This window comes from Vespa crabro, chromosome 11, assembly GCF_910589235.1.
Source record: "Vespa crabro chromosome 11, iyVesCrab1.2, whole genome shotgun sequence".
Lineage (NCBI taxonomy): Eukaryota > Metazoa > Arthropoda > Insecta > Hymenoptera > Vespidae > Vespa > Vespa crabro.
In genome coordinates this window covers 3701901-3716900 of record NC_060965.1, presented here as the reverse complement: position 1 = coordinate 3716900, position 15000 = coordinate 3701901, and the positions used below count along the sequence as shown (strand labels likewise).

At 37.0% G+C, this 15000-nt stretch overlaps 1 protein-coding gene across 1 annotated transcript in view; it reads right to left on the bottom strand.

Annotated features, from left to right (window-relative positions):
• Nucleotides 1-15000, bottom strand: part of LOC124428260 — a 78789-nt gene that overhangs the window by 5930 nt on the left and 57859 nt on the right. The window contains exons 9-12 of the mRNA XM_046972152.1: nt 4611-4861; nt 3643-3890; nt 3374-3526; nt 3100-3248 (exon numbers count right to left, since the gene is read on the bottom strand). Of these exons, the coding sequence (XP_046828108.1) occupies nt 3100-3248; nt 3374-3526; nt 3643-3890; nt 4611-4861 (801 nt within the window). The remainder of the gene's footprint in view (nt 1-3099; nt 3249-3373; nt 3527-3642; nt 3891-4610; nt 4862-15000) is intronic.

Genomic DNA, 15000 nt, shown 5'->3' with positions numbered 1-15000 from the left:
TTTCGTTGCTATAGAAGATATTTGAATCTAATCGCTTCGAAGTATTGGGGATGATTTCCGTTTACGATTATTTACAATAGATATCTAAGATTACGAATAAATAAAACTATCTAATACGCTGATTGAAGGCGACGATCGCTAGTCACCATCATTTAGCCAAGATTAAAAAGCAATGCCAATGTATTTTATGGATAATGGTGATGACGCTCTAATAACCGTTGTCCGAATGACAAGTGCAGACTAACATTAATCGAATCTTCCCCAAAACTGTTTCAGAAAATGATGCGAGGGTCAAGAATTCCAAGTACAATCAGAATTTTGATCAAATTTTTTTGCAATATTTATTTTTCAATTGTAGTCCAAATATACATGTTTACATAATAAATTATATAAAAATGGTATAATTTTGACAAAAGAATATGTGTGATAAAGTTATATACATCGGTGGATTCAGTCAGTATTAGGAGCAACGTGTTTAACTACAATTAAGGGAAATTATTTCGACATTTAGCGATTATTTGCAAAAATTTCTAAAACAGTTGCGGGAACTAATACGCAAGAGTGCATTGCGCCTGGAAAGGTGTGTATATATATATACATATATACATATATATATATGTACATATATATATATACACACATTTTAATATATTTATATATATATACTTTTTAGTATATACGTATATGAGATTACTGATTATTTAATCGGTGTTTCGTCTAATTGTCTTGGCACGTATTACAACAAATGCCTGCTACCTAATTTAACGAATAAGAAATTACTTGATAAAGGTTCACCACCAGATTAGTAAAAGACGAGCACTACACGATCATCGACCTTTAGAATATACAAGGGAAAGAAAACAAAGGATGAACAAATAACTTACGACGACTGATGTGACCACCGATCATTATTTTTGTATTCGTACAATTTGTACGATGTTAATTTTCAAGAATTTGCGTAAAGTATATGCAAATTTTTTTTTTTTTTTTTTATAGTATACATCTATACAAAGATTCTCTGATATGGGAAAGAAGAAAGAAAATTATAATCTAATTAAAAGAAACAATGTTTAACGTATAAATGGTATGACAAAAAAAAAAAAAAAAAAAAAGAAAAAAAGAAAAAAAAAAAGAATGAGATAATCCTAACGCGCAATAACATTGTCTCTCCTCCTTTTCTTTTTTTTTTTTTTTTTTTTGAATTAGAATGAAGAATTCAACAAAAATCAGCCCTTCTTCGAAAGGCGTGCACTCTTATGTTTAAGTTTCGCCATTTGCGACGTTTAATATAACTATAAAACGATTAATTATATAACGAACCTGTAATTGTACATTCAGAGGTCTTATTCGAGTACTACAAAGTGATTTTTGGAACATGATATAGACAATAGGTAACGGCCGACCGAAGGCCGACTTAGATTATTCGTCTTGATATCTAATAAAAGTTAGCGACAAAATGTTTTGAATAAGTCTGACTTCGGTCCGCAGTGAGAACTGAACAATTCGCTAAATCGGGCCTTAAGAAATTGATCGCGTTTCAGTCAGTCCCAACCCTAAGAAATTCGAGATCGTAGAGGGTTAGGCAGAGATGGTTTTTACGCTCTCTTTCTTTCACAAAGAAACGAAGAACAAAAGAATAGAAGTAGTATTTTTAAATTACACTAAAATCGATCGAGAGCACCCAGGACCGTCGCGAGGCCAACTGTTCTACTTTGAACTTCTCTCTCAGAAAGAAGAAAGAAGAAAAAGGAAGAAGAAGAAAAACAAAATAAGGTAAATAAATGAAAATAATAATAATAATAATAAAAAAAAAAAAAAAAAAAAACAGAAAAATTAAAAAAAAAAAAAGAAGACAACAAAAAAAGAAAATAAAAAAGAAAAATAAAAAAAGAAAAAAAGAAGAAAAAAGAAAAAGAAAAGGAAATAATATAAAAAAGAAAGAAAAGTCAAAGAACGAACGTTAGGCTTAACTAGATCGTCGAGCTGTGCGCTTATCTAAAAAATATTATTCTGACCTCCATAAGAAACAATTAACTATGACTATATTCTTTTTTATTTTCTCGTTTAATTATATCTAGATTAAAATTAGAAGCGTAGTATGTTTTTTTTCCTCGTTTCTTTGAAACTTCTGTCACAGTCAAATATATTCTACAACGACTTCTCCTCGCTTGGCTTCGTCAGTTGCTTCGTCTAATTTATTTTCTTTTCTCGCTCGAAACACAAGTCGATTGAAATTTTCTTTTCTTTTTTTTTTCCTTTTTTCTTTTCTTTTTTTTCTTTTTTTTTTTCTTTTTTTTTTTTTTTTTTTATTTTCGCAGCATATAGGACATTTTTCTTTTCCTTCTTTTTTCATCTTTTACTCGAAGATTCTTGTACTACGTTATACTAACAAAATTCCTTAATAAGAGAACGATCGCTTGGCACCGATATATACTTTATTAATTTATTTCAAGATTAATAATAAAATTAACGAGATTAATGATTAATAAAGAGAATGTTGAAAGGACAACTCATTGTATAAAACATCGAGTTTGTCTTGATGATGTTTCTGAGGCAAAAAGCGAGAACGGAGAGAAATAGAGAAAAGAGAGAGAGAGAGGGGGGGCGGGGAGTGGGGGAAGAATAAAAGATGAAGATAAAAAGAGAAAAAAGATTTATAAGAGAAAAAAAAAAAAAAAAAGAACTACGTGGAAAACGGAACATAGATTATTTCGTTTTAAAATAGATAAAAAAAAAATCTCAATTGTCGATGGTTCAAACGTAGGAAAATACTTATGGTGATCGTTTTTACGCGATTAGGTTTAGGATGAGAAGGGAATAAGAGATAGAAACAGAGAAAGGTAGATTATATCGGAGAGGATTGGATATAAGTTAAGCATTTAAGGCGAAAGAGAGTAGTCGCGCGATATTTTTTGGGGTGTGTGTGTGTGTGTGGGTGTGTGTTCGTTCGTTTGTTTTTTTTTGTTCCTTTTCGTTTTATCAATCTAGAGCAGCCAGCGACGAAAAGAGAGGTTTCACGCGTTAATGAGCGATCTTGGCGATTTCGTGTGACGCTTTCTTTTTAATGAAAGGCTGTGGGGGGTGGAGCGACTCGCTCACCTGCAGTATCGGTGGATGCAGGTGTAGGTGCGGGTACCGGGGCAGAGGAAGCAGTGCTTCGTGCTGCTCTTCTCCTCTCTTCCTCCTCTCGTATAGCAGCCTGCTGTTCCCGCGCTTGTCTCAGCCTGTGCTCCTCTTCCAATTTCAACCTGAAACGAGAAACGTCGCTTCGTTAAATCTCAAGAACGTTGTGAGAGATATCTAGATTTTCAACAGATTTTATTAAAGAAACGAGACGAAGTCGATAGTAGTCGACTTTAGTTTTTTTACTTACCGCTCGTGCATCACCGGTGACATGAGTCCCAGTGAAGCAGGTGGGAGCATGTCTGGACTGTATCTTAACCCATAAAGGGGATACGACGGTAGTCCAGGAAATAACGGTGGTCTCAACATCCCGCATCGTTCCAAATACAATTGTTCTTCTAACCTGTGAACAAAAATAAAAAAAAGGAGAAATGATTCCAATGTTATATCGTCGATTAAAATCCAATAGATTTTAGAAAATCATTAGAATATTCTCGATTAATACATCGAAGTATTTACCTATAAGCGTGCTGCAGATGTGGTGGTGGATAAAGACCATGGTGATAAGGGTTGTAAGCAGCAGGATCCAAAGCGAAGGCAGGCGGAGCATGGGCCGGATGGTGTTCAGGTCGATAGGGTTGGAAACCGGAACGAGCCAACAATTCGGAAGCTGCTGCAGTCACGCTATGTTTGCTAGTTTCAGTAGGTCTGGCAGTCGTGTACAAAGATGGAACCTCTTCCGGCCTTCTTTCGTGCGACGTTCGTTCCTGCAAATCAAATCAAACTTATATTATACACATTTATTATCAATGAAATATTATTATGGTAAAGAAAAAATTGTTAAGATGATTATTTAATAGACGTTTAATATTCGATAGTTGTTTTTCGCTAAAAGAAAAAAGAAAATATATTCATGAGAATTACGAGAATAGAATAGAGAGAAATGGGAAATTAAGCTTTGATCTTTCGATTATACCAAATCGAGCTTCTCTACTCTCTTCCAGCAGAATAAACGTTTTCTTCATATCGAGCCATGATTGAAGATTCTCTTTCACTAGCTTATACTTTATCAAAAGACTTTGACTTTACATTCTTCTTCTCTTTCCTAGAGAATATTGAATTTTATAGGAACGACCGTTCGATCTTTAGGAAATTTAGCATTTGCAAAGTTCATTCCTGTATCCAGATTCTACAAAGATTACTAAACTCTCTTACGCATATTATAAATACATTTAAGTTCTCCATCCGAACTGTTGCACCGACATAAATTCTTTTACCTTTACAGACATATACATTGCCTTTGTACAAAGAACTCAACGACGAGAAAGTGCTTTGTCGTCGTAGCCTATACTTCGAGTACGTTCACTCCGGTAAGAAAAAAAGAAAGAAAAAGGATACCAAAAAGGGATAAGAAGAATGGACGGAAGTAAGTGAAAAAGAGAAGAAGAAAATAAAAGACTGGAAGGTCGTACAAGGCGATCACTCACCTTGGCAGGAGAAGGACCTCTGACCAGAGGAGGTGGAGCCCGATTCTTGGGACTGGCACGGGGTTCCTCTTCCTGAGGAGCCGGTCCTGCTTGTTTCGCTAGGTTCCTCAAAGCTGCGGCAAAACTTCTGTTGTTTTGTTGGCCACCTGGCCCGGGTCCCGGGGTATGACCCTGAGGTAGAACGCCGGAACTGGGTCTGTGGGACTTGCCAATAGACGTTGGCTGTGCTTTGGTACTGGCTGGCTGGAGACCTGAAAGAAATCCTGAAGTCAGTGAGGATGTCACAGTTACGTTTCCGTTTTTTCTTTCTTTCTTTTTTTTTTTTTTTTTTTTTTTTTTTGATATGTATTTATGAAAATAATTTTATACGTAATTCATCCCACAAATATCTTTCCTTCATTTCAAAATCTATACGAAACAATCCCGCGAGTGGAAAATAATCAAGAATTATTAACCAAGTTACACCTGCAATGAAATTAATTTCAATGGAAATCAACGTTTCAACGTGTCATTAAAATTATTACTAGTTCTAAAGAAATCGATAAACGAACCACGTAAATTGCAATTACAATAATACGTATGAGGATAAATGGCGTTACGTAAAAAAAAAAACAAAAAGAAAAAAAAAAAAAATAGAAGGAAACTATTTACTTTAACAACGATCATAAGCACGAATACGTTCCGTTCGATTGTAATATAACGATAAAATTATTGTGATGTCAGGATGACATAGACGTAAAGAATACATGCAATTGATATTACTCGAGGTAATTGCCTTTTATATAATGCGATAAGTGATAGATCAATATCGATTTATATACATTTTCTATCAGAGTTAAAAACTTTGTATAAGATTGCAATAGAAAATATATGATATTCAGGTGGAATTTTTAATAAAAATCAACGTTGATTTAAATAATTGAGAAATAATAAACGTTGAAAGATTCGAAATAGTCAAATTTTACGTTTATATTTTTATACGTTTTATCGACCTATAAAAATAACAAAAGAATTAATCTAAATTTGTTGCATGCGAAAGAGCCCGTTCGGTCACGATTGAGGATTATGAATTTCTTGCGAGATCGGAGGTCGAACTTCTGTTGACGCGACCCGCCAAAGAGGTCAACCGGTCGAGGTCGGCCTCGTCGATGATTAATTGGAGAACGAGCGTCGAGGTAACGAAAAAAAGCGTCGAATAAAAGAACGAAAAAAAAAAGAAAAGAAAAAAAAAAACAAGAAAGCAAAGAAAAAACGATGATCAATCGTTGATCATCGTTAACAATTTTTCTCGGTTAACGTTGAAGCAAAAAAATTAAAAAATTAAAAAAAAATAAAAAAAAAAAAAAGAATAAATAAATAAAGCTCGTTACAAAGCGAATGATAATGCAGAACAGAAGGAATGATCCAAATGGTAGGCGTTAATGGATCGACGATAAAATGTCGGTGGTGTCACGCGTACGTGAGCGTTTCATTAATTTGTATGACTTTAACATAAATTAATTGCCACCAAGAGGACGGCTCGCGCTCGTTACGCATCAGACGGGGATTAGTTATGAACAAATGTATATGAGATGGCCGCGAATTGCATATAATATATATATATATATATATACATATGTGTGTGTTATGTACACATTTACTTTCCAACGAGCTCATAGGTATCTTTTGGAAGATCAATGGACATGGTTCATATTATAAACATAAAACGAAACGCGACAATGAAATCGAAGTCTCGTCATTAAAACAATCGGTAATTATGGATTAACGAAAAAGAAAAAAAAAAAAAGAAAATAAAATAAAAAAGTGAAGACTGGACGAAGAATTTTCAAGCATCGAAGTTCTGTTTCCTTTTTTCTGATTATTTTTTTTTTTTTTTTCTTTGGCAGATTACGGAATAGGAAAGAGAGAAAGAGAGAGAGAGAGAGAAAATATAAGAAGAGAAGAAACGTTGCCACTCGGCCTAGTCTTTGTTTTGGGATGTTGCACGCGAAAAGAACGACAAAGGGCGAGAGGAATCGGCGTACGTCGCGAGAGAAAGCTCTACCCGTTCAAAATGAGAAAATAACAGGGAGAGAATGCCCGACGGCTCGCTCCTTTCGAGGGTGGCTTTCGCCCTCCATTCAATTCCTCATCAGGAGAGTGCACACGCCTCTGCGTCTCTTGCGGATGTACATCCTCACCCTCTTTTTCTTTCTATATCTACCATTTTCCCCTTCTTTGCTCCAACTCGATCCTCGGCTCTCCCTAAAGTGCTCGGCTCCGAAACGCAATTTCTTTTCATCCGTATCCCCACCTTTACTACTTTTTTTCGATGTCCCTTCACGATCTACCCTAGACTGTCGTGTCTCTATTTTTCTATCTTTGTTTCGTACCATTTAATCTCTCGGGAAAGTACGTAGAACGAGAGAATTTGTAAGAAAGAAAAATTAAAGGATTTTATGCGACGACTATCGACTTTCTCGTAGATATAAAAGAGATTCTTTCTTTTTTCTTTTTCTTTTTTTCTTTTTTCTTTTTTTTTTTTTCATGAGCATCATTATTCGTGAAAACCATTATAGGCTAAGGGCTAGCCGATAGAATAACCTTTTCGTTCGAGAGATCTTCGTTATAACGAGGATGTGAAAATGTGCGTGTGGTCGTGGACAAGATAAAAAGAAGGCGAATATATATACATACATACATACATACATACATACATATATATATATATATATATATATATGCGATCACCATCGACGCACCAGCAACAGCAGCCATGCTAGGACATTTACTAACACGAGCAACATCGTCGTTGCCGTGAGTATCACGAACTCTGGGGCTTGGGTTGACTCTATGCCGAGGTCTGGAGGATTCAGAAGGGTGTAACGGGGGTGGTGTTAAGCGGCTTACAGTCTGTTACCATGGTAACACCACACCACTAAGACAGGAAGAGCCTGAATCCAGCGCGTTGCAGGCCCTGTGACCCTCAGCGTACCCCATCAACGACGCAACCGAAGAGGGAAAGACAGAGAGAGAGAGAGAGAGAGAGAGAGAGAGAGAGAGAGAGAGAGAGAGAGAGAGAGAGAGAGAATGTCGGGAAACGGCAGAGGGGATGAAAGGGAGTATGTGGGCGGAGGGATTACGCCACTAACTCTGTTTTTACACCAAAGTGTTTTCACCGAGAGCTTCCGATGTATAAACCGCAGCTTCGGTGTGCTCGCTATAACGAATTTACGTCGTACCGCGAAACACGAGAATGAGAGAGAAAGAGAAAGGGAATGAGAAGAGTAAGAGTAGTAGTCAGAAAATTCTCACCCCTACCTCTATGTCTTCTTCCCCTCGGGAACCAACGGACTTACGCTTAATTAGATAATTAGTACGCCAAATCCGACGGCTGGTTTTGCCTTTCGATTTGTTAAATTTAATATCTTTTTCTTTTATTCTTATATACCCTTCCTATTTATTTTTATTTATTTTCTTTTTATTTATTTTCATTTTTCGTAAAAACTAGCAATATTTTTTTCGTAAACGGGCAGTAACCGTAAGCTCCTATTTTTTTCGCAAGAGTTGAGATATTTTTAATAAAATACAACGGTATGCGCGATCACATGCACCACCGCGTTTGACATGCACGCGCATCAACCCCGGTTCGTATTTCGCGTACTTTATTACTTTCGGTAAATCCGTTGGTCGCAATGAGAGTTGGCAAAAATAAATTTCATACGAACGATGATATTGCAAAATGGTGGGAGCTTTATTTTCACAATTCCACGGCGATTTCTATCCTATCCCTATCGACCATTCGTACCAGTTTATCTTTATATTAAAAAATGAAGGCTCAGGCACGTACGATTGAGGCAAATGTTGTGGGAAAAAACAAGTTTGAAAGAAAAATTTGCAGTACTTTGAATCCAGAGTCATGCAATTACCCAGCTTTTTTTTTTCTTTTTCATTTTCTCTTTTTTTTCCCTTCCTCGATGGAGGAATGAATTTACGAGAAACTCAAGCATGCGTTTGACAAGGGAAAAATGTCTAGTAGTCTTGGAAAGCCAACAGTATTTCGATTTTCCTTTTCCCACCGAGAATCATTAAATTCCCGGCCTATAGTGAAGTTATTGCATATTACATTCACCTATTGAACTGCCATCTAGCTACCCTTACGCCTTCTGCTACCTACCCTCGACTAACAGAAACACCCCAATGAGAGTCATGTACGATAAGATAGAAACTTGAGTAACGTCTAGAAGTTCGCAAACTACTTAAGAACACGAATGCCGGTTGCGGCACGAATGCGCGATCTCGTGACAACGTCGACGACGACGACGACGTCGCACAAATAATTTGCGTTGTGCGGAAACCGTAAAGGCCACGACTCGTTTCGAGGAGTCGTAATCGTCGTTGTCGCGACACCGTTTCGAAGATACATCGATATTATCGGCTCGTTACGAAACTTCTATGACTCGAACTCCTCTATTCAAGCTTATCTTCGAATATATGAACACTTTATGAAAGCCCATTATCTTTGCAATGAATATATAGATTAGCGTAATACAATTCTTTTTTTTTTTTTTTCTATTTCTTTTTCTTTTTTTTTCTTTTTCAACATTTACAGCTCGAAACATTGTATTTTGAATAAATGTATTGTATAAAGATATATACATATGTATGTACGTATTCAATATTTTCGAAATTTACGATTTATTCTCGTAATACGTAATTTTTAATTCGTGATAATTAAAATTCAGCTGGGAATTTTGGTCGGCATGAAATATATAGCATAATGGCGAATATAATCGATAAATGGATGCACAATTTTCAACGCAATACTCTGCGGATCTTTTCAAACTTTTAAGCATTGCAAACGCTTTGGTAGAAGTTAAAAAAAAAAAAAAAAAAAAAAAAAGAAAAAGAGAGAAAAAAGAAGAAGAAAAAAAAGAAAAGGTTAATCAAATATTGCGCTTTAAAACATTTTGAATAACCGTGTCACTAGGACATATATTTCTGTGCAAAGATATTACGGCTTAAACTGAAGCTCTTAATAATTCCTTTCGACATTCATTCAGGAAAGAGAAAGACACAATACTGACCTACCGCGACTACAACAACAACTACTACTACTACTACGTGTCACGTGACCGTAGTATTTTTTGCACGCTTAGCATCGCCGAGACCAGTTCGAAGAACTTATGTAGGTGAACGTTTTAAATGTCTCTAGAGCACATGTTTTCCCCGAACTCGAAAGGTTTTTTTTCGCACGTTCATTTTTTCACGTTCTTTTTCTTTCTCCAGTACGGTTCAACACCTCGACATTATCACGTGCAGTCTTTTTTTCAAAATTAGGAAAAAAAAGAAAAAGAAAAAAAAAAAGAAAAAAAAAGGAACAGTCACGCATAAAATAACACGACGACCGATTATCTAAAAAAAAAAAAAAAAAAAAAAAAAAAAAACAAAAAAAAACACAAAAAAAAAACAAGGATAAAAAAAGGTAATAAATTATAAACACGAGTTTTTGCGAAGTCATTGAAGGAAATAAAAATATATTAACACTTGTCTTGTTAATATCTTGATTTAATATCTTAATAACTAGATATCAGCGTGTTCTATAAACCATTCTAAAGTTCGTGTAATTTATTATCCAATAGGTTAGGTAAATGAAACGCTCCATTAACCTGAGTAAAATGAAATCATTGAAGTTCAATTAATAAATGTAATATCTTAATCAATTTTCGACGTTTCTCTCGAACGAGGTTATATAAATGATTTTAAAAGAAACTACTTTCTTTATCGAGTGAGAACTAGCGATCGTAATAAAGAACAAAACTATAGCGTGTAACCATTGGTATATAACCTGTTGACGAAACGGAATCGATCGTGGCGCGTGCTTCCTTTCCATTAAACGATCCTATCCGAAGCTCTGCGTATTATAGATATATATATATATACATATATATATATATATATATATATATATATGTGTATGTACATTATACATACATGTACGTAGAACGAGTCATCTCGTAATTCCCCCACCGTTTTGCTGCTAGTGATGCCATATACTCTCCCACTTCTCTGTTTGTCGATGACACTGTGTGCGAACGCGAACAATCGGTGGTTGCCACGCAATCTTCCACCATTTTTGATGTCACCCAGAGGGAGAAGAAGAGATATAAACGCGCGTGCGTGTAAACTTTGCATTGACAAAAGAGAGCGAAAAAGTGAGCGAGAGAGAAAGGAGGGAAAGGGAGGGAGGGAGGGAGGTAGAGAGAGAGAGAGAGAAAGAGAGAATGACCGATCGACATCTGTCTCTATAGGACAACCAGAATGGCCATTGATTTGAGTCTTTCCAGCTTTGAAAAGTGCTTCTGTCATAGATCAGCGACCGCCGTCGTATCGACGATAAAGCTTGTTCGTTCGAATAAATGGCGGAAAAACGTTATCATTGTTTCGTGAAAGAGAAAAAAAGGATGTAACAAAAAAGTGGATTGAATTTTGTAAAAAGGCGCGCACACACACACGAATGATTTATATTCAAAGAAAGATAAAGAATTATTAACATGATTCTGAAATTGAATTAACAAACTATGAAAATATTTGCATTTTACATTTCGAAATAACAAAATAACAAAAATCAACCAAAATATAAAGCACCATAATAACCGACTAAAGTTTTCTGGACACGTTCGTTAAATAACCGAAAGATAAATAGAGCTTTCAGTAGTTTAATGTGTCTCTTTATCGAATCGCGTACAGTAAGATAATACTGTATCGTAAAACAGAATTTTCTAATCTTTCAAATATTTTACAATAGGTTCTTCTTCTTCTTTTTTTTTTTTTTTTTTTTACGAATAAAACTGAAGAGTCCTAAATTGTAGATATTCAATTTTCTATGTACAGTCAACCCTATCTCGACAGGAAGTCGATAGAGATGAGTGTCATGAAAAATACTTGTCTCAAAGCACTTTGAGTTGAGAAACGACAAGAGTACTTCGCGTTTATGTCATTCGTTAAGAACTTTATAAAATCGAAAAAGAAGAGAAGGGGTGGAGAAACGATCTTCTTCTCCGTTCCTTCCCATCAATGAAATTCAAGTCTTCGATCTTTGTGCTCTCTCTCTCTCTCTCTCTCTCTCTCTCTCTTTCTCTCTATCTCTCTCTTTCTCTGTCTCTCTTTTCTTGATACGACGAAACGACCAAACCTACGTGAAATTTTCGAAGATATAAACCGACAGGGTGGATAGTAGAAAGCAGCAAGGCGAGTCTCGAAACTCGCCGAAACTCGAGCTACCCTTAGGAGTCCCTTGACATTTTGCCAAGCACCCCCATTGAATCACCATATAAACGACTCCAGGCCCTGTGAGTTCAACCCCTGATCCGCCCTAACCTCAAATATACGTTTCATTTTAGTACGTTCGCTGTCCCGAGTGAGATCATAGGCGCCGACATTTCGGGCTTTCGGCTGTTTCTCCTTTCTCACAGATTATACGAAATATTTTATGTATATATATATATATATATATATATATATATATATATATATATATTTATTTTATACATACGCACACAAATATACATGAGAAGGAAAGTTTTTCTTATAAACGAGATAAACGTGAACCATGTGCGATTGACCGTGTCGTAAAAGGTACGATATTTTTCTCTCAACGATGCGTTCGACGATAGGCGGACAAGCATCTTGAAATTTTACGAGCGAGATGCACTTTCCATACTGGATACCTCTAAGAAAACGTAAAGATCACAGACACGAACATGGCTTGCAAATAAATTTACCACAACCCATGCTGTAAATTATAAAAGCGAAAAGAATAACCGAGTGGATATTCATTAAGCCGTAAATTGGAAATACGTGCGATCGACTACACACGAATATAGCTAAATGATCATAAAAATGAGTATTTTTATATCAAAGAATTCCTTTCTTTTCTCTTTATATCTTTCGTTGTATCCTATGAAGCATACGAAGGAAAAAAGAAAAAAAAAGAGAGAAAAAAAAAAAAAAAGAAAAAAAAGCAAGCAGACTTCCTCGACAAAGTAATTATTTTCCATACATCGTGAGTTTCTATTCTCACTTTTTCTTTCTTTTTAAAAAATGGAAAGCATAAAAAGAGAATGAGAAAGAGAATGAGAAAGAGAAAGAGAGAGAGAGAGAGAGAGAGAGAGAGAGAAAATCGAGACTTCGACGTCAATGAGAGAACGAAGCTTCGCATTCCCATTGCTCCCATTGCTGCCAGGGGTGCCTGCGGGATTTCGCGTCGACGTCGTTCGTTCGTTCGTTCGTTCGTTCGTAAGATGCTTTGGAATTTCCATATTAATTCGTTAGATCGCGAAACGTGAGGTGAATCCACGATTTAATAACGGTTTGTTCGGACTCGCTCGAGGATCCCATCCTTTTAGTTAATTTCTCTCTCTCTCTCTCTCTCTCTCTCTCTCTCTCTCTTCTTTTTTAAATGAAGAGAAAATGGAAGAGAAGAGAATATCGAGAAATATAAATACATATATTAGAGATGATATTTCTATATTTTTATTAAAGACGAATTCGAAAGAAATAAAGGAATTAATAACTATTAAACGATAAAAAATTTTCACAAGTAATCACGAATCCATGGCGTTACTATCATTCTAAAATGAATAGAAAATAAAAAATAATATAACAGAAGATGAAAGAAAAAGATTATCAAAGACGAGACAGACAATAGAATTTTTGTCATCTCTAACTTCGGAATCGGTAAGCTCGTTAATCCTATCTTCTCTTCCCTCTTTGGTGTCAAACGATTTAACCGGACTTTGGCGGAGCTAGCTCGTGTCAGTGATTCCCTCTCCTCTCTCAATATTTTCCGCCATTGGGGCCAAGCTAGTTGTCGAATAAATTTCCGGAGGTAAATAGTAAAATGAAATCTGCACTGCCACTCGGCCGCCGTGAAAACACGGCCCCTCATTAATTCCAACCGCCGCTATAAAAGCCCGGAACAGCGAAACACACCGAATCGTTCGTTCTCAATCCCCTCTCCCACCACAACCGCCAGTACCACCACTACCACCACCATCTATACTCTTCCGAACCTCTCAACCCACGTCTCTCTTTCTCTCTTGCTCCCTTTACTATCCTCTCACACTTTTTCTCCCTCTCTCTCCCTCTCTCTCTCTCTCTCTCTCTCTCTCTCTCTCTCTCTCAGCACCGCCATGTACACCGCATGCTGAGAACCAAAGCACCACCCTACGCTCCGTATAAAAGCTGCGTATTCAATTACCCGCCATCGACCGGTCGAATAACGAATGTGCACGCCATGGAAATATTCCCGTCTGCTTTTACCTATGCACCCTCGTCGGTACACGTCTGTACTCCACCATCCTACCTCCTTTCTATATGTGTATGTATATGTGCGAAGAGTTTAGAGGTGACTGCCTGTAGAGTCACGTATATACGTATATGTGATATGAGAGAGAAAGAGAGTTGAAAGAAGAGAGAGAAGGTAGAACAAGAGACTACCGAAAAAAGAGGTAGGAAAGAGAGAGAGAAAGAAAGAGAGAGAGAGAGAGAGAGAGAGAGAGAGAGAGAGAGAGAGAGAGAGGATAGTAGTTCGATCGATCGATCGGGCACCCTCGCCCGAGAGAATTATTCTCGGCTGCTCCCACTGTTACTTTTTTCTTCTTCTCTTTTTTAGAATTGGCATAGCTGAGGCACACGACCATGAGCTGCCATACTCAATAGCGCGCGAGCTGGAAATAAGCTACGGATTAAAGCTCGATTTGCATGTGCCGTGTTAATTGTGGACCGTCGCGCTGCTGCTACTTCTCTACGGGAGGTCTATCTCCTCCTCCTTCTCCTCCTCCTCCTCCTCCTTTTAGTAAACCACTCTGAACAACGTACAATTCCGTCTCTGTTCGTTACACACAAGGAGGGATGTTTCAGTGAACTCGCAGTGTTTCCAACAGCACTCTCACTGTTGAGAGCTCGAGAGTCGGTGAAAACGATTCGACATTCACGTCTGTGTTTGTGAGTATCACTGACACATGGCTCACCATCTCGTGAGTAAACTCGAGGAAGGGGACGGGACGGGAGGAGGGGTGAGAAAATCGCTAAAGGGTTTCTTCCATCTCCGACATAGTTGGTACCATTCCAGAGGGAACAACATCGATATACCTGTTGGAGGCGTGTATACTCGAGCACTGTTTGCCAGATACCTGCATCAAGTCGACCACTTCGCCATCGTTCTCTATTCCCCACTACTCTTCCCTCTGTATCCTTTCTCTTTCTCTTGCTGTCTCGTGCTTCAAGAGTATCAGGGAAAATAGGAGTACTCCGCGCGCTTGTCACCACTGTGATTTATCGCGCATAGACGTTATGGACAACGAGAGCTTTAGTGATTTATTAGGGTCGACCGGTACCTACCCACCGA